The 19,463-nt window shown below is 47.3% G+C and overlaps 1 protein-coding gene and 1 pseudogene across 1 annotated transcript in view; one reads left to right on the top strand and one right to left on the bottom strand.

The window, feature by feature from the left end:
* The window catches only part of LOC134984282 (gastrula zinc finger protein XlCGF26.1-like), a 265,738-nt pseudogene that overhangs the window by 80,859 nt on the left and 165,416 nt on the right, over window positions 1-19,463 (top strand).
* The window catches only part of LOC134984283 (zinc finger protein 271-like), a 162,797-nt gene that overhangs the window by 128,395 nt on the left and 14,939 nt on the right, over window positions 1-19,463 (bottom strand). Inside the window, exons 2-5 of the mRNA XM_063949906.1 lie at window positions 8,649-8,860; window positions 8,024-8,102; window positions 7,818-7,915; window positions 7,022-7,658 (exon numbers count right to left, since the gene is read on the bottom strand). Of these exons, the coding sequence (XP_063805976.1) occupies window positions 7,022-7,658; window positions 7,818-7,915; window positions 8,024-8,102; window positions 8,649-8,663 (829 nt within the window). The 5' untranslated portion in view covers window positions 8,664-8,860. The remainder of the gene's footprint in view (window positions 1-7,021; window positions 7,659-7,817; window positions 7,916-8,023; window positions 8,103-8,648; window positions 8,861-19,463) is intronic.

Here is a 19,463-nt window from a genome sequence, read left to right as displayed (position 1 = left end):
TGTTGGAGCGACTCTTTCTAGTATGCATTTAAGACGATGTTAAGAAAGATCACTCAAAACATAGTAAGATTATAAAAATAAAATAATAAAAGCTTAGGGCTGCCTTAACAGCAGCCCTGTGACCATGGTCCGGGTCCTGCCGCACCAAACAAAAAACTGATTTGACTGATTCAGTGGGCGGGATTATATGCAAGAGCCCTGATGCATCCTGGGAGGCCAGAAAGCTTGTGACTGTTTGGTGCTATTTCCGCTGTCGCTCCAGCATATCCCAATATTATCCTGTGGATAACCTGTGGAACCAGCCGGAGAAAAACTGATTTGTCTGAGCAAGGAGGCAGGGATATATGGACAGGCCCGTTGCATGCTGGGAGGCCGAAAGCTCTGACCGTTTATTGCAAATCCGCTGTCACATCATCATATCCCAATGTTATCCTGTGGATAACCTATGGACCCTGCCAGAGAAAGAGATATATATATATATATATCTAAGAGGATAGAATTTGATCGGTGTTGTTACACTGTTTTGTTGGCAGGTTACTTGATACTTTTGTCCTCATTGGTTACTATAGGTCACGTGGACGAGGTTCTCTCCGTGTCCCCGGACGTAGCGTGTGACAGATGACGTCACTTTGATGCACCGGAGTGAGCGACGGATGGCAACATGGACGGTTCCACCGGGTATATTAATGACACGGGACGTGCACATGCGTGTAGATGGTGACACTAAAACTACTGGATGATCATTGTGAATGTCTGAGGTATTGATACAATGCAAATTTGTTGAGATAGTTTCTTTTTCAGATGGAACCATGGGTCGTGCACGTGATGCAACTGGCAAAAGGGAGCCATTGGATTTGGCCGAGACCGGCATTTGTTTGTTGGTGATCCCTTGTAGACAGTGAGTAGTATCCATCTACAGTGGAAGAAGCATGGACACCAAGAATCTCAGAGGTTGAACAGTGGGCGAAAGTAGATCATGACAAATCGGGACCACAGGCATTTAGGGCACCTAGCAACCACCAATCGTTCCAAACGCATCAGGAACTGCACCAACAGTACAATGCCGGACCCAGCCAAACAGTCCCAGATCTGGAGAATTGGAGGGTCACGTGAGATGTGGTGGCACGTCAGACTGGTGCTCTGAAAACCAATCCAAGCCTTTCAGCCACTGTTCCGCTGCTGAGAGCATACCTAAAGTTTAACACTAATGTGATAGCTGTTTTTATGGTAATTATTTTGAGCCATAGAGTAGGACCTGCAGTATAGTGGGGTTCCTTGACGGGGGCTGCAGGCTTAAATGCACTGAGCAATACATGAACTAAAACGCCACTGTTTATTATTGTTAGTTAAAATAGTGAGTGCAAGACACATTTATGTATGTAGTAAGGCTACTGGGAGACCTTAGATTGAGCAATATTGGATCTGACCATTACATTCCCTAAAGTCATAACCTCAGAACTGCACAGAGCAGGAACTATTATTCACAAGTAATTAAGAATGTGTTCGTCATGAACAAGTCCACAATTACCGTCTGAAGGTTACACAATTATTTCAAGTCTACACAATTGATATTTGAGGATAAAGCTTTTAACAGAAAACACCCCTGAAGAAGTCACTATTGACGAAACGCATTGGATGACACGCAATTTGGATTTAGAGTGAATTGGAGTGGATACGAACAAGCCCGCCCATGCAAGGGTGACAACAAGAGCAAAACGCTTGTCTTATGATTATACAGATATGTACTTGTGATAAGCTTTTACTCTGTTTTACTTGTAGTTCTAGATTCAAATTTCATTTTATTTCTGAAATTTATACGAATTGTATTTGGCGATCTCAGGTCTACTGTATAGCAGGAAATATTTCACACCTGCATCATCTAACAAAATGCATATAAATTGGCACTGCACAAAAAACAATACTAATTATATTATATACATACATATATACACATTTATATATAATCACTAATAATAAACTTCTGCTTGTTACTTTTAATAACATTATAGTGTTGTGTGTAATAACTCTGTACATGTGATATTTGTCATGGATATCCCTGTGTTAGAAACACCCAACTGAGAACAGGGCTGATGGCGGAGGAGGGTGTAGGATAAGAGATTGCTGTAGTGACTGAGCAATGAGAATATGTGACTTCTGTAATAAGAAGATTTTACTCACCGGTAAATCTATTTCTCGTAGTCCGTAGTGGATGCTGGGAACTCCGTAAGGACCATGAGGAATAGCGGCTCCGCAGGAGACAGGGCACAAAAGTAAAAGCTTTAGGATCAGGTGGTGTGCACTGGCTCCTCCCTCTATGCCCCTCCTCCAAGCCTCAGTTAGGATACTGTGCCCGGACGAGCATACACAATAAGGAAGGATTTATGAATCCCGGGTAAGACTCATACCAGCCACACCAATCACACTGTACAACCTGTGATCTGAACCCAGTTAACAGTATGATAACAGAGGAGCCTCTCGAAGTATGGCTCACTACAGCAATAACCCGAATTAGTTAACAATAACTATGTACAAGTATTGCAGACAATCCGCACTTGGGATGGGCGCCCAGCATCCACTACGGACTACGAGAAATAGATTTAACGGTGAGTAAAATCTTATTTTCTCTGACGTCCTAGTGGATGCTGGGAACTCCGTAAGGACCATGGGGATTATACCAAAGCTCCCAAACGGGCGGGAGAGTGCGGATGACTCTGCAGCACAGAATGAGAGAACTCCAGGTCCTCCTCAGCCAGGGTATCAAATTTGTAGAATTTAGCAAACGTGTTTGCCCCTGACCAAGTAGCTGCTCGGCAAAGTTGTAAAGCCGAGACCCCTCGGGCAGCCGCCCAAGATGAGCCCACCTTCCTTGTGGAGTGGGCATTTACAGATATTGGCTGTGGCAGGCCTGCCACAGAATGTGCAAGCTGAATTGTACTACAAATCCAACGAGCAATAGTCTGCTTAGAAGCAGGAGCACCCAGCTTGTTGGGTGCATACAGGATAAACAGCGAGTCAGATTTTCTGACTCCAGCCGTCCTGGAAACATATATTTTCAGGGCCCTGACAACGTCTAGCAACTTGGAGTCCTCCAAGTTTCTAGTAGCCGCAGGCACCACAATAGGTTGGTTCAGGTGAAACGCTGAAACCACCTTAGGGAGAAACTGAGGACGAGTCCTCAATTCCGCCCTGTCCGAATGGAAAAATCAGATAAGGGCTTTTACAGGATAAAGCCGCCAACTCTGACACGCGCCTGGCCGAGGCCAGGGCCAATAGCATGACCACTTTCCATGTGAGATATTTTAAATCCACAGATTTAAGTGGTTCAAACCAATGTGACTTTAGGAACCCCAAAACTACATTGAGATCCCAAGGTGCCACTGGAGGCACAAAAGGAGGCTGTATATGCAGTACCCCTTTTACAAACGTCTGAACTTCAGGGACTGAAGCTAGTTCTTTCTGGAAGAAATTTGACAGGGCCGAAATTTGAACCTTAATGGACCCCAATTTCAGGCCCATAGACACTCCTGTTTGCAGGAAATGTAGGAATCGACCCAGTTGAAATTCCTCCGTCGGGGCCTTACTGGCCTCGCACCACGCAACATATTTTCGCCAAATGCGGTGATAATGTTTTGCGGTTACTCAAAAGGATAACTAAGGGATAACTAAAACTCCCTTTCTTTGAAGGAGTATCATCATTTCGGCCATTACCTTGGTAAAGACTCGGGGTGCCGTGGACAATCCAAACGGCAGCGTCTGAAACTGATAGTGACAGTTCTGTACCACAAACCTGAGGTACCCTTGGTGAGAAGGGTAAATTGGGACATGAAGGTAAGCATCCTTGATGTCCAGAGACACCATATAGTCCCCTTCTTCAAGTTTCGAGATCACCGCTCTGAGTGACTTTATCTTGAATTTGAACCTCTGTATGTAAGTGTTCAAAGATTTTAGATTTAAAATCGGTCTCACCGAGCCGTCCGGCTTCGGTACCACAAACAGTGTGGAATAATACCCCTTTCCCTGTTGCAGGAGGGGTACCTTGATTATCACCTGCTGGGAATACAGCTTGTGAATGGCTTCCAATACTGCCTCCCTGTCGGAGGGAGACGTCGGTAAAGCAGACTTTAGGAAACGGCGAGGGGGAGACGTCTCGAATTCCAATTTGTACCCCTGAGATATCACCTGAAGGATCCAGGGGTCTACTTGCGAGTGAGCCCACTGCGCGCTGAAATTCTTGAGACGTGCCCCCACCGTGCCTGAGTCCGCTTGTAAAGCCCCAGCGTCATGCTGAGGGCTTGGCAGAAGCGGGAGAGGGCTTCTGTTCCTGGGAACTAGCTGTTTGCTGCAGCCTTTTTCCTCTCCCTCTCCCTCTGCCACGGGGCAGAAAAGAGGAACCTTTTGCCCGCTTGCCCTTATGGGAACGAAAGGACTGCGCCTGATAATACGGCGTCTTCTTATGTTGAGAGGCGACCTGGGGTAAAAACGTGGATTTCCCAGCTGTTGCCGTGGCCGCCAGGTCTGAAAGACTGACCCCAAATAACTCCTCCCCTTTATAAGGCAATACTTCCATATGCCGTTTGGAATCCGCATCACCTGACCACTGTCGTGTCCATAACCCTTTTCTGGCAGAAATGGACAGCGCACTTACTCTTGATGCCAGTCGGCAAATATCCCGCTGTGCATCACGCATATATAGAAATGCATCTTTTAAATGCTCTATAGTCAGTAATATACTGTCCCTATCTAGGGTATCAATATTTTCAGTCAGGGAATCCGACCAAGCCAACCCAGCACTGCACATCCAGGCTGAGGCGATTGCTGGTCGCAGTATAACACCAGTATGTGTGTATATACCTTTTAGGATACCCTCCTGCTTTCTATCCGCAGGATCCTTAAGGGCGGCCGTGTGAGCGCTTTATCCACCCTAGGGGGTGTTTCCCAACGCACCCTAACCTCTGGCGGGAAAGGATATAATGCCAATAACTTTTTAGAAATTATCATTTTTTTATCGGGGGAAACCCACGCTTCATCACACACCTCATTTAATTCCTCAGATTCAGGAAAAACTACAGGTAGTTTTTTCTCACCGAACATAGGCCCTCATTCCGAGTTGATCGGTCGCAATGCGAATGTAGCAGAGTTACACACGCTAAGCCGCCGCCTACTGGGAGTGTATCTTAGCACCTTAAAAGTGCGACCGAAGTAATCGCAATATTGCGATCACAAACCTCGTAGCAGTTTTAGAGTAGCTTCAGACTTACTCTGCCTGTGCGATCAGTTCAGTGCTTGTCGTTCCTGGTTGACGTCACAAACACACCCAGCGTTCGCCCAGGCACTCCCACCGTTTCTCCGGCCACTCCTGCGTTTTTTCCGGAAACGGTAGCGTTTTCAGCCACACGCCCCTAAAACGCCGTGTTTCCGCCCAGTAACACCCATTTCCTGTCAATCACACTACGATCGCCGGAGCGAAGAAAAAGCCGTGAGTAAAAATACTATCTTCATAGCAAAATAACTTGGCGCAGGCGCAGTGCGAACATTGCGCATGCGTACTAAGCGGAATTTCACTGCGATGCGATGAAAAAAAACGAGCGAACAACTCGGAATGAGGGCCATAATACCCTTTTTAGTGGTACTTGTATTATCAGAAATGTGTAAAACATTTTTCATTGCCTCAATCATGTAACGTGTGGCCCTACTGGAAGTCACGTTTGTCTCTTCACCGTCGACACTGGAGTCAGTATCCGTGTCGACGTCTGTATCTGCCATCTGAGGTAACGGGCGCTTTAGAGCCCCTGACGGCCTATGAGACGCCTGGACAGGCACAAGCTGAGTAGCCGGCTGTCTCATGTCATCAACTGTCTTTTGTAAAGAACTGACACTGTCACGTAATTCCTTCCAACAGTTAATCCACTCAGGTGTCGACCCCCCAGGGGGAGACATCACTATTACAGGCAATTGCTCCGCCTCCACATCATTTTCCTCCTCATACATGTCGACACAAACGTACCGACACACAGCACACACACAGGGAATGCTCTGATAGAGGACAGGACCCCACTAGCCCTTTGGGGAGACAGAGGGAGAGTATGCCAGCACACACCAGAGCGCTATATATATACAGGGATAACCTTATATAAGTGTTTTTCCCCTTATAGCTGCTGTATTGTTAATACTGCGCCTAATTAGTGCCCCCCCCCCAGTCTTTTTTACCCTTTTCTGTAGTGCAGGACTGCAGGGGAGAGCCAGGGAGACTTCCTTCCAGCGGAGCTGTGAGGGAAAATGGCGCCAGTGTGCTGAGGAGATAGGCTCCGCCCCCTTCTCGGCGGCCTTTTCTCCCGCTTTTTAGTGTAATCTGGCAGGGGTTAAAATTCATCCATATAGACCTGGGGGCTATATGTGATGTATTTTCGCCAGCCAAGGTGTTTATATTGCTGCTCAGGGCGCCCCCCCCTAGCGCCCTGCACCCTCAGTGACCAGAGTGTGAAGTGTGCTGAGGAGCAATGGCGCACAGCTGCAGTGCTGTGCGCTACCTTCGTGAAGACAGGATGTCTTCTGCCGCCGATTTTCCGGACCTCTTCTTGCTTCTGGCTCTGTAAGGGGGGCGGCGGCGCGGCTCTGGGACCGGACTCCACGGCTGGGCCTGTGTTCGATCCCTCTGGAGCTAATGGTGTCCAGTAGCCTAAGAAGCCCAATCCACTCTGCACGCAGGTGAGTTCGCTTCTTCTCCCCTTAGTCCCTCGATGCAGTGAGCCTGTTGCCAGCAGGTCTCACTGAAAATAAAAAACCTAAAACTAAACTTTTCACTAAGAAGCTCAGGAGAGCCCCTAGTGTGCACCCTTCTCGGTCAGGCACAAAAATCTAACTGAGGCTTGGAGGAGGGTCATAGGGGGAGGAGCCAGTGCACACCAGGTAATCCTAAAGCTTTACTTTTGTGCCCAGTCTCCTGCGGAGCCGCTATTCCCCATGGTCCTTACGGAGTTCCCAGCATCCACTAGGACGTCAGAGAAAAGTGTTTATTACTCACCTGTGCTGATATCTGTAGGGATCTCCTCCTCCTTACACTGCTGATCACCCCTCACATACGTCTCTTCTTCTCCATCTATATCTTCTGCCTTCATATCAGTCACATACGTCTCTTCTTCTCCCTCTATATCTTCTGCCTTTATATCAGTCACATACGTCTCTTCTTCTCCCTCTATATCTTCTGCCTTTATATCAGTCGCATACGTCTCTTCTTCTCCCTCTATATCTTCTGCCTTTATATCAGTCACATACGTCTCTTCTTCTCCCTCTGTATCTTCTGCCTTTATATCAATCACACACGTCTCTTCTTCTCCCTCTATATCTTCTACCTTTATATCAGTCACACACGTCTCTTCTTCTCCCTCTAGATCTTCTGCCTTTATATCAGTCACATACGTCTCTTCTTCTCCCTCTATATCTTCTGCCTTTATATCAGTCACATACGTCTCTTCTTCTCCCTCTATATCTTCAGCCTTTATATCAGTCACATACGTCTCTTCTTCTCCCTCTATATCTTCTGCCTTTATATCAGTCACATACGTCTCTTCTTCTTCCTCTATATCTTCTGCCTTCATATCAGTCACATACATCTCTTCTCCCTCTATATCTTCTGTTTTAATATCAGACAGACGATGGACCTAAAAAACAAACAAGAAACACTATAATTACATTTGCATGCAGTCAGATTAAACGGAGGTGAAACAGTATAATATCAGTGTATTAGACACACAGCTCGTCTACAGATCATATAGTGACAGTCACTTTGGAATATTGGGGAGACCCTAAATCCCACCTACCTGATCCTCCTGTGGGATCCTGTGATTCTCCTCTGTACAATCCTGGGAATACAGAGGACGGGGACATCTCTCTGGGGTATCTCTGTTACTGGGCCCATCTGTAGGAGACACACAGTGACTGAGTACAGTGTATATATGTGATTATCAGATGATGTGAGTATATATACCTGCTCTCCCCTGTACAATACATGACAGTCTCCTCTTACCCAGTGATGTGAGGGGCCGGTGATTCTCCATCATAATGTCCTTGTACAGACCCCTGTGTTCCTCTATATACTCCTCCTCCTGCATGGAGACATAGACAGTGACATCCTGACATCTTATAGGAACCTTACACACACAATGATACATTCATCACCCAGACACATCCCCTGGTGTTACTGTATAATGCCCCATTCCCAGCAGTCATCACACAGACACATTCCCTGGTGTTACTGTATAATGCCCCATTCCCAGCAGTCACCTCTCCAGTCATCACCCAGACACATACACCGGTGTTACTGCATAATGCCCCATTCCCACCAGTCACCTCTCCAGTCATCACCCAGACACATCCCCTGGTGTTACTGTATAATGTGCCATTCCCAGCAGTCACCTCTCCAGTCATTACCCAGACACATCCCCTGGTGTTACTGTATAATGTCCCATTCCCAGCAGTCACCTCTCCAGTCATCACCCAGACACATCCCCTGGTGTTACTGTATAATGCCCCATTCCCAGCAGTCACCTCTCCAGTCATCACCCAGACACATCCCCTGGTGTTACTGTATACTGCCCCATTCCCAGCAGTCACCTCTCCAGTCATCACCCAGACACATCCCCTGGTGTTACTGTATAATGTTCCATTCCCAGCAGTCCCCTCTCCAGTCAGCAGCGGAATGATCTTGTTGATGAGTTCCTAGATCTTCTGGTCACTGTGTCTCTCATGTATCAGTGAGTGAGGTGGAGGCACCGTGATGGGGCTCTGGGACCTGCTCGGTCCTCCTGACACACGAGGAAGGCTGCTGGGTGTCTCACGCTCACCAGATGTCTTCTTCACGCCTCTGTGAAATAGGGGAGACATAAATATCCTGTAAATATGCCCAAATCCCCTCACCTCCACAGTCATGTCCCTGTTTTATTACTATAGATAATAGGATTTTGGTACTTACCAGATAAATCCTTTTCTTCGAATCCACAGAGGGCACTTGAGTACTCTTGGGATATGGACGGTGCGATAGCAGGGATAGGCACATTTAAAAATGTATATGTGTAACCCTCCTTCCCCCTCCATACTCCCAAGATGCCTTAGTGTTTTTTTTGCTGAGCAAAATAGAAGCGACGAAGAGGATGAACAACGGAGAATTACATATAACATTATAACATAACAGACAACTATGAAGTTGACACATAACATAACGGACAACTAGAAAGTTGACACGACAATAGATAACAATCACCTTAACATTTGAACAAGTCGTGAAAATGTGTTACCATAAGAACTACTGAACTTACCACCAGCCAGGAGAAACTGCTCTGGATGGGTGTCCAGTGCCCCCTGTGGGTGCAACGAAAAGGATTTATCTGGTAAGTACCAAAATCCTGTTTTCTTTCTAATCCACTAGGGGTCACTGGAGTACTCTTGGGACGTACCAAAGTTTCCCCCTTGGGCGGGAGAGCTGTTTGGCACCTGTAACACTAGACGGCCAAAGCTAGAAGCTGATGCCGCAGAATTATCAAACTTGTAAAAGCGCACAAACGTGTGCACTGATGGCCATGTAACTGCACGGCAAAGTTGGGTCGTAGAAGCTCCACGGCCTGCTGCCCATGACGTTCCCATCGACTAGCATGAAAGTGTACCTGAAGAATGGTCAAGTTAATCTATCTGGCCGAGGTCTGTTTGGAAGCTGGCCAACCTATCTTGACTGCATCATAGAGGACAAAGTATCCGTTTTATGTACTGTTGATGTTCGGGCTACATAAACGCGGAGTGCGCGTACCACATCCAATATAGCTGGAGTACCTGAGTCTTCTGAAAAACAGGAACTACGATTGATTGATTGATGTGAAAGAAGATATTACCTGCGGTAGAAAAGCGGGATTTGTCTAAAGTTCCGCTCTGTCAGTATGAAATACCAGATCCGGTGGCTTGCATGACAAGGCACCCAATTGTTCAACACGCCTTGCCGAAGCTAAGGTTAGGAGAAATACTGTTTCTTAACATCCACGTGTTGCAAGGGTTTAAAACTTGACTGAAAAAACATGCAAAACTAGATTCAAGTCCCATGGAGCTGTAGGTGGAATGAATGGAGGCTGAACTCTAAGGACACCTTGCAGGAAAGTGTGAACTGTTGGCAAAAGAGCCAAACGCCTTTGAAAGAAAACTGACAAGACAGAGACCTGCACCGTTAGTGTCGCGAAACGCAGTCCTCCATCTAACCCCGCCTGTAAAAATAGCAAAAGATGGGATAACGTGAAAGAAGATGTCGGAAACAGCCTAGCTTCACACCAACCAATATAAGCTCGCCAAATCCTGTGATAATGAGCTGCTGAAACTGGCTTCCTAGCACGTAACATGGGGGGTCATTCCGAGTTGATCGCTAGCTGTCGTTGTTCGCAGCACAGCGATCAGGCTAAAAATCTGCATTTCTGCGCATGCGTACGGTCCGCAGTGCGCACACGTGACGTACTTTCACACAAAACTATGCAGTTTCACACAAGGTCGAGCAACGCTTTTCAGTCGCTCTGCTGATCAGTGAGTGATTGACAGGAAGTGGGTGGTAACTGAGCGTTTTCCGGGAGTGTGCTAAAAAACGCAGGCGTGTCAGGTAAAAATGCAGGTGTGCCTGAGGAAACGGGGGAGTGGCTGGCCGAAGAGACGAAACGCGTTGGGCCTTTACCCAGAGACCTCCTGCTATATCAGTTAAGACTCTTAAAAACTTTTCTTGTATTTTGCACAGACTATATGCACTTTATCTGAGATTTTTAACTCATATCCATTCCCCTTTTTTAAGAAAACAGTCTTTTTTAGAGAAACTGTATTTTTATTGTTGTATACTTATTGTTTTTTATACTTTATAGTGTTGTGAATCAGTAATAAAAATATATAATTTTTTACAAACGATTTTTAGATATATTTAATATATTTACATAATTTATTTGGTCATATAGAAACACCTTAGGTCGCTTAGAACCCCTATCTGGTATACCTATCTTTCACTTGCGGCAACCTACCATTGCCGTTTCTTTAGGGGACAGCTGACGCCCAAATAACTGGGAGTGTTTATTGAAGTGTTTGGGAATTATAGTATCACAAGTGGCGCGGCATTCTTTGGCTATCTCAAAAATGCAGGTGTGCCTGAGGAAACGGGGGAGTGGCTGGCCGAACGCAGGGCGTGTTTGTGACATCAAAGCAGGAACTAAACAGACTGAAGTGATCGCAAGGTAGGAATAGGTCTGCAGCTAATCTGAAACTGCTTGAAAAAATGTCAGCACTATTCTGCTAAGCTAAGATACACTCCCAGAGGTCAGCGGCTTAGTGTTTGCACTGCTGCTAAAAGCTGTTTCCCAGCGCTTTTTCTTGTTTATTGGTATTTCAGTTGTGGGGTCTAACTAACCCCGTTATATTAGCTGCTATAGGAAAAACAACTCACTACGAGCGCCAAAGATAATTACTTAGTAATTCCATTTTTTGCGCATTGTCTGACTGAACCTGAACAGTCTGAGACAGGAGTAAGTGAACTGCCTGACGCAGAGCCTTGTAAATTGCCCTGAGTTCCAGGACACTGGTTGACAGTAATCTTTCTAGGTCTGAACATAGACCCTGAAACTGACAATGTTGGACCACTGCTCCCCAACCTCTGAGACTTGCGTCCGTCATTAGAATTATCCAATTCCAGACTCTGAACCTTTTTCCTGCAGTGAGATTGTGTATGTGGAGCCACAAGAGTAGTGTGGCCCTGGAGACAAGCGCATCATCTGATGAATTTGTAGATGAGAGCCAGATCACTATGCAAGAAGATCCAGTTGAACGGGACCTGCGTGAAATCTTCTGAACTGGAGTGTGTTGAAAGATGCCCCCATCTGTCTTAACAGTCGAATGCACAAATTCACCAAGACTGTCCGTGGTTTGAGCACTAGCAGTACTGGATGATGAATAGCATGTACTTTCTGTTGTGGCAGGTAAATGCGTTGATCCACCGTAATCAGAATCATTCCTAAAACTGAATTCTTTGACAATCCAACTGTACTGAACTAGTACACTGTACAACAGTAAGGCATGTTTATGAAGTATTTGTTGAGACAAAGCCTTGATGAGAAGGTCATCTAAGTACGGAACAATTATCACTCCCAGGGATCTGAGATGAACTATCATCACAGACATCACCTTTGTGAATACCCGAGGCGCTTGTCGTACTGCAAACTTAAGTACGCCAGATGCGGATGTGGTGGCCAAATTGGAATGTGTAAGTACGTATCCTTGAGATCCCGCAAAATCATGAATTGCTGTGGTTCTAAACCATCAATCACTGACCGTAGGGATTCCATCTTGAATGTGTAGTAAGTGACGTACCGATTGAACCCCTTTAGGTTCCATATCGGTGTGACCAAGCCATCCGGCTTTGGTACTACAAAAAGATTGGAATAAAACCTTGTTGGTGTACTGGAACCTGAACCAAAACTGTTGAATGTATGAGAAACTGAATAGCGGTCTTCAGACCTGCTCACTTGTCTGCTGACACAGGCAGACCTGTCATGAAAAACCGCATCGGTGGTAGACAATCAAACTCAATTTTGAAACCTTTGAAAACAAAATTGCGGATCCAACCATCTGTGATATCTAAAACCACGCAAAGTGAAACGTCTGAAGGTGTGCTCCCACAGCCGAGATGGGCTGGGAGCCCGTCATGCCACTGGCTTGTCAGCGGCCTTTGTGTCCTGATGATGGTTAGTGGTTTGTTGAAAACTACGTCCCTCTGCATGGTTGTTCCTCTAGCCCACTCCACCCCTAATGTTGAGCATGCATACAAATGTCTTTTGTGTCATCATGTTGGGCAGTCCGATCACTCATCACTCTGGTTAATTCCCAGATATTTGTCGGTATAAGGGAGGGATCAACCAATTACTAAGGAAGTTGAAGTCTGGCCAGAGGGAGCTTTATTATGTGTGCAGGGTTGCTTTGAGTGTATTGATTGGGATCAGTTTATTGAGGAGGCTACTGGGGATTTAGGTGTTGATAACGATCGTTGGGCATCAATGGTGTCATTGTATATTAATTGTTGCATAGAAAGTGTTACTAAGAGGAAGTTAGCTCGTACCTTCCCAAATGACAAACCTTGGATGAACAGTGAGGTTCGTACCTTATTGAGAGCTAGGAATAGGGCGTTTAGAGTAAAAGACAAATTAGCTTATATGATTTCCCGGTTTAATTTAAAAAAGGGTATTCGTCTTGCTAAGGAAGCTTACTCGAGTAAGACTGAAAACCATTTTAAAGAATCGGGTGATGCAAGAACGATGTGGAGAGGAATTAAATACATCTCTGATTATAAAAGTTCTACTTCTGTCAGGATGGGCGGTCCTTCATCTGCTGAGCTAAATCACTTTTATGCACATTTTGAAGAGGTTGACTCTTCTACAGGTAACTCTTTTAGATTCCATTCAGATAGTTTTTTGACCCTGACTGAAATTGAGGTTAGGGATTGTGTCAGCAGAAAGAACGTAAGGAAGGCTCCTGGCCCGGACTGTATTTCAGGCAGAGTATTAGGGGCATGTGCTGAGCAGTTGGCAGGCATTTTTACAAAGATTTAAAACTTTTCTCTGCGTCAATGCACTGTTCCACGGTGCTTCAAAACTTCAAGAATTGTTCCAATTCCTAAGTCTGCGTCGGTCATTGGTCTGTACGACTATAGGCCGATTGCTCTCACTTCATTGATTATGAAATGTTTTGAGAGAATTGTTTTGGTCCATCTAAAATGTGTCATCCCATTGGGATTTGACCCTAATCAGTTTGCCTATCGGTCGAACAGATCAACTGAGGACGCAGCTCTTATGGTGCTTAGTAGAGTACTTTGTCATGTTGAAAATAGAGACACCTATGCTAGATTGTTATTTGTGGATTATAGTTCCGCCTTTAACACGGTAGTGCCGGCGGTGTTAGTAAAAAAGCTTTTACGAATCTGATATGATGCTGCCATATGTGATTGGCTGTTGGATTTCTTGACACATCGCCCGCAGTCAGACTGGGCTCTGACCTGTCTTCTGAACTGGTGTTAAGTGTAGGAGTTCCGCAGGATTGTGTTTTAAGTCCCTTCTTGTATTCCTTGTATACCTCTGACTGTGAGTCTAATTTGTAGACAATCTCTGTGATTAAGTTTGAAGATGATACCACTTTGGTGGGTTTGATAACCGGTGTAGATGAGAGTGGTTACAGAGAGGTGGTGAGAAGAAGTCAGCGCCCGGGGTCTTACCTGTGTGCTGGGGCCGCGGGGCTGGCTTCACATGCGGCTTGTGGGCAGCACAGGAGGAGGGCTGCCGCACCAGGTCCGTGGGCAGTGGTAGCGGCGTTGAGGGGGTTCGCTCGTGGCGGCGGGACGCCGCTGCAGCGGGTCTCTCTTGCCGGAATGTTGCTAGGAGACCAGGGGCAGTGAGCTGTGAGGCTATGCAGAGATGTCTGCATTACTGGGCACCACCATGTTGGAGACCAAGTCTGAGGCATAGTTTGGCTTCCTGTTTCCTTCCAGCCAATCCAGGGAGAGTTCTCCTTATAAAAGGGGCTGGTTTTTGACAGGGAGGCCAGTGCTTCAAGTTACAACCCTGTTGTAGGTGCTTTAGCCCTTTGCTCCCAGAATTCTTGCCGTATTCTGGTTTCTCCTAACCCAGCTTAGCCGGTTCTCAGTTGCTGCTGCAGTCCTGCCGTTCCTAACCTACTGCTGCCTGTGGAAGCGCTCCAGGAAAACCCGGTCCAGTTAAACCCTTTGGGCACGGATGGCCTCTGTCTTTCTGCCTCATATTTCAAGCCACAGTCTGCAGATCTTTGTCTCCAGCCACGGCTTTGAACCACCATCCACAGTTCCACAGTTGATTATCTATAACCTCGTCTTTCAAGTCACAGTTCACCGTTCTTTGTCTCCAGCCACGTCTTTTATCATCATTCACAGTTCCACAGTTCATTATCTACAGTCTCGTCTTTCAAACCACAACCCGCAGTTCTTTGTCTACAACTACGTCTTTAAGTCATCGTCCACAAGCCACAGTTCTCTACCTCAGCCTCATTCTCAAGAACTACAAATTACTGACTCTTAGCCCCGCCTATGTTCCTCATTTCCCCTTGTCCCATGAGAAGGAACTACATCCAACCCCCTCGTCTTATTCATCTGCAGACAACCACTTCCTTGGGCAAGTCTCAGCTGCCGGATTCTCAAACCTTGCTAGACGTGACAGAAGACTCGCTGAGTGGGGGGTTAAAAACAACCTGTTATTAAACAGTAAGAAAACCAAGGAGGTTGTGATAGACTTTAGGAAATCTAAAAAAATCGACATCTGTCCGCTGATTTTGAATGGTGAGGAGGTGGAAAGGGTTACCGATGTGACATTTTTGGGGATTAAGTTCACGGAGGATTTATCATGGTTCTTGCATATCACGTCTGTGGTCGGGAAGGCTCAGCAGCGTCTTTTCTTCTTACGGAAGCTCCGAGTAGCAGGTCTGCAGCAATCAACTCGTTAACTTCTACCGCTGCGTGATTGAGAGCTTGCTGACCTATGCGATCACGGTGTAGTATGGTAATGCCAAGTGCTCGGATCTTGTTGCCTTGGAAAGAGTGATTAAATCCGCAGAGAGGATCATCGGCCAACCCTTGCCTAGGTTGGCGGATGTACTCACCGCGAGGAGTCTGTCAAAGGCAACCAAGATGATTGAAGATTGGGGTCATCCCTGTAATGTGTTTTTTTCCCTCTTGCCATCGGGGAGACGTTAGAGGTGTTTAAGATGTTGTACCACTAGGTTAAGGAATAGTTTCTTCCCTTCTGTGTATTTGACATGAACTGTATGTAATTTCGCTGCACATATCATGTACAGTGACAATAAATTATTCTTATCTAAAAAAAAGGACTGAGGTCTAAAAGATTTGAACGCTGGTCCAGCGTATTTCCTTTCCTGTTGACTGAGTAATCCATTTGTCCAATTCAGGACCAAATAACATCAGTAGAAGGCAACGCCTCTACTTCTGGTTTTGACTCGGCCTCGGCCTGTCAAGAACACAATCACAGCGGCTGTCGGGCCACAAGCCAAGAACAAACTTGTCCGACATCCAACGAAGCCGTACCTAAATACTCAACCAATTCACAAATGTGATCGGTAAGACATATAAGCTGGTCTGAGGGAAAACCCTGTTGTAGGCCTAACCTGAGCAACTACAGCCTTGTTAACCCAAGCTCCAACTCAAACAGGTGTAAGCATCACCCCTGTTGCTGTATACATGGACTTTAGCATGGCCTCCAGCTTACTCTCCGAGGGGTCTTTAAGCGTAGCTGCACCCGGGACTGGAATAGTCAATTTTAGTGAAAGTTTAGAAACTGAAGACTCCACCGATGGCGATTTAGTTGTCATAGCCGGTGGGAAAAGATATTTAGACAGAAATCGCATTGCCCCAGAAAAGTGTTTAACTGGATTTAGCCATGGTTCTATTAACGGCTTATTAAGAGATATGAATAAGAAAAACACACAGTCGCCCATAGTCTGCTAGCAATAAAACCTCATATGTTTCAGTGCAACCTAGCAGCTGGTGTACCGCTCTAATGAGCTCATCATAGCTCGGGCTATTAGTGACCTCACTATCTGACTCCTGACCCAATGCTGAGATATCAGATGTGGCATTGAATCATCAGAATGTGATTATGAGACAAACGATGACCATTCTTAGAAATTGAACTATACATGGACTTTGTAACCCAGCAAAGTTCTAGAAACATCCTGAGACCACTGTGGCCGGAGAGACCCCAGCCCACGTGGACAATGGCCGCCGCGGCACTGAAGGGGTTAACCCCTAGTGCCCGGCGCCATTATAAGGACAATGGGAGCTTGGCTCCATATTTAAAATGTATAGGGCGCTAGGCGCCAGGTGTTTAAAATGCTTTTAAAAGTGTATTTTAAAGGTGTGCCACGGTCCCGGACCTCTCCAGCGACCGCGGCAGTGAGGGCAGCCCCCGGCGTACTGAGCAGAGTGTGCGCGCCGGGGGAGAGGGGAACCGCTGCAGCCGGGAGATCAGCTCCCACTGCAGCCATCAGGTGTGCGCCGCCGGAGTCCGGGAGCTGTGTGTGCGTCGGGGGAGAAGGGTGAGCCGCTGCGGGTGGGAGCTCAGCTCCCGCTGCAGCGCGCTCTGTGGTTGCCTCTGCTGGGGGGCCGGGAGCTCTGCTCCCAGCGACTCAGCCCATCGGAGGTGGTCAGCCGCAGCAGCCGGGACAAACGTCCTGGGCTGCTGGGCGGTGCGCCGCAGCCCAGCTCCCTACCGGACGCTGCAGCGAGGGCACCGGAAACAGCGCCGCACACAGGGGACCAGACTAGCCGGCTCCCTGTGCGTCGAGGCCACCAGAGTGCGCCGCTCAAGGGGTCTGGGCTAGCCACCTCCCTAGCGGCGGGAGTATGTGTAGGGCACTGGACACTGGGGACCGGGAGCTACACTCCCGGCGCCTCAGCGCTCCAGAGACACAGAGCTGCGGCGGCCGGGACAAGCGTACTGAGCTGCCGGGCTTCATATCAGGGCACAGAAGTTAAAACCAGAATAAAAACATTGTTTTAATTGCAATAACATATATATTGTGTTATGAGGCACTGCAGTGCCTGGGAATATGAAATGTATTTAAAGGTAAATTGCACTTACTTGGTTGTGTGTCCCAGGAAGGGGGAATCCATGGCTGTGCAGGCTGATGGATTCTCCCAGACCTTTTCCCCAAAAACGGAATACTTTCCCTTCCAGCCTCACTCTTGAAAGGGGCATTGGGAGAGAGAGAGAAGAAGCTCAGCTTTGAAACAAGCCGAGTGTTTTTCTGGAGCTCCATGGAGGAGATCACCCGTAGTGGCCAGGAAACCTGGACCGGGGAGCTAGGCTGCCCAGCTCTGGAGCCCAAATCCAGGCTGCAGGCAGTGGGCTAGGTCCCGGGCAGGTTTCTGGAAGTCAGTTTAGGCAGGAAAACTTCCCCCAGCCTAGACTGAACGGCACCGGGGGCGTATCCTGATCCTCCAGGATGGGACAGGCAAAGGAGAACGACCACTCCCCACTGTCCATAGGGAACAATGTTAGTTGTGCATGTGACCAAGACATGCACAGCCCATGGGTAAACACTGATTGGTTGTACACCACAGGGCGGGCTTACCCCCTGTGGTAATGTCTATTGGAGTAGGATAAAAGGAGGGCTGCTGCCCCATTGTATTGTATTGTACCATCTTTATTTTGCTGGAACATCTTGTTGTATGCTGTTGTCCCTAGCAATAGGGATGAGTCTTTTTTAAGGCTATTATTGAGAAAATAAACATCTGCCTCAAGAAGATTGCTTCATCTTGTGACCTACAGGGTTATGCCAACCATTAGCCCCATCCTCCGGCTGTCCAAGAAAGCATTTAGCGTCTCCAAGTTCCGCCTTCCGCCAGCTACCGGTTGAGGCCTAGCAAATGGCTAGTGGGGATTCGTCAACACCACACAGGTGTGGTAAGACAAGGCGTCGGCACATACAGAGCAGAAATGTGGTTCCAAACGCCACGGCAGGTTAGGAGTTTGGTGGTGGCAGCATAAACCCGCCCACAACGTAGCGGGTGGAGTCAGTAACAGGCGGTTACTGACGGTAAGCGGGAATCCCCTATGTGGTCAGGCCTCGTGTGACCTAACCCTCCATTCTGTGCGCAGGAGACAGGACGCGAGTGCTTTCGTACGGGACCGTCCTCAGTGATTGCGCTGAGACGAAAAAAAAGTGGGTCCCAGGGACCCCTCACTTTTAAAAATTGGGGTCCTAACTGTCCTTTTGTGGGTCCCATCGGATTGAAGGTTCTTATTAATTATTCAAATATAAAAACACAACAACAAAACAAAAACTTAGGCGTCTGGCTTTGTGGGGAAGGGGCTTGGCCACATAATAGTGGCAATTCACATTACACCACACAGTAGTGCCGCTTATACACATTGCACCAGGTAGAACCTCCTATACACACTGCGCCAGGCAGAGCACATTATACGCATTGCACCAGGTAGAGCACATTATAGACATTGCACCAAGCAGAACCACCTATACACATTGTGCCAGGCAGAGCACGTTATACACATTGCGCCAGACAGAGCACGCTATACACTTTGCGCCAGGCAGAGCACGCTATACACTTTGCGCCAGGCAGAGCACGCTATACACTTTGCGCCAGGCAGAGCACGCTATACACTTTGCGCCAGGCAGAGCACGCTATACACTTTGCGCCAGGCAGAGCACGCTATACACTTTGCGCCAGGCAGAGCACGCTATACACTTTGCGCCAGGCAGAGCACGCTATACACTTTGCGCCAGGCAGAGCACGCTATACACTTTGCGCCAGGCAGAGCACGCTATACACTTTGCGCCAGGCAGAGCACGCTATACACTTTGCGCCAGGCAGAGCACGCTATACACTTTGCGCCAGGCAGAGCACGCTA

Source organism: Pseudophryne corroboree (genome assembly GCF_028390025.1).
Source record: "Pseudophryne corroboree isolate aPseCor3 chromosome 3 unlocalized genomic scaffold, aPseCor3.hap2 SUPER_3_unloc_47, whole genome shotgun sequence".
Lineage (NCBI taxonomy): Eukaryota > Metazoa > Chordata > Amphibia > Anura > Myobatrachidae > Pseudophryne > Pseudophryne corroboree.
This window is presented reverse-complemented; position numbering and strand designations above follow the sequence as displayed.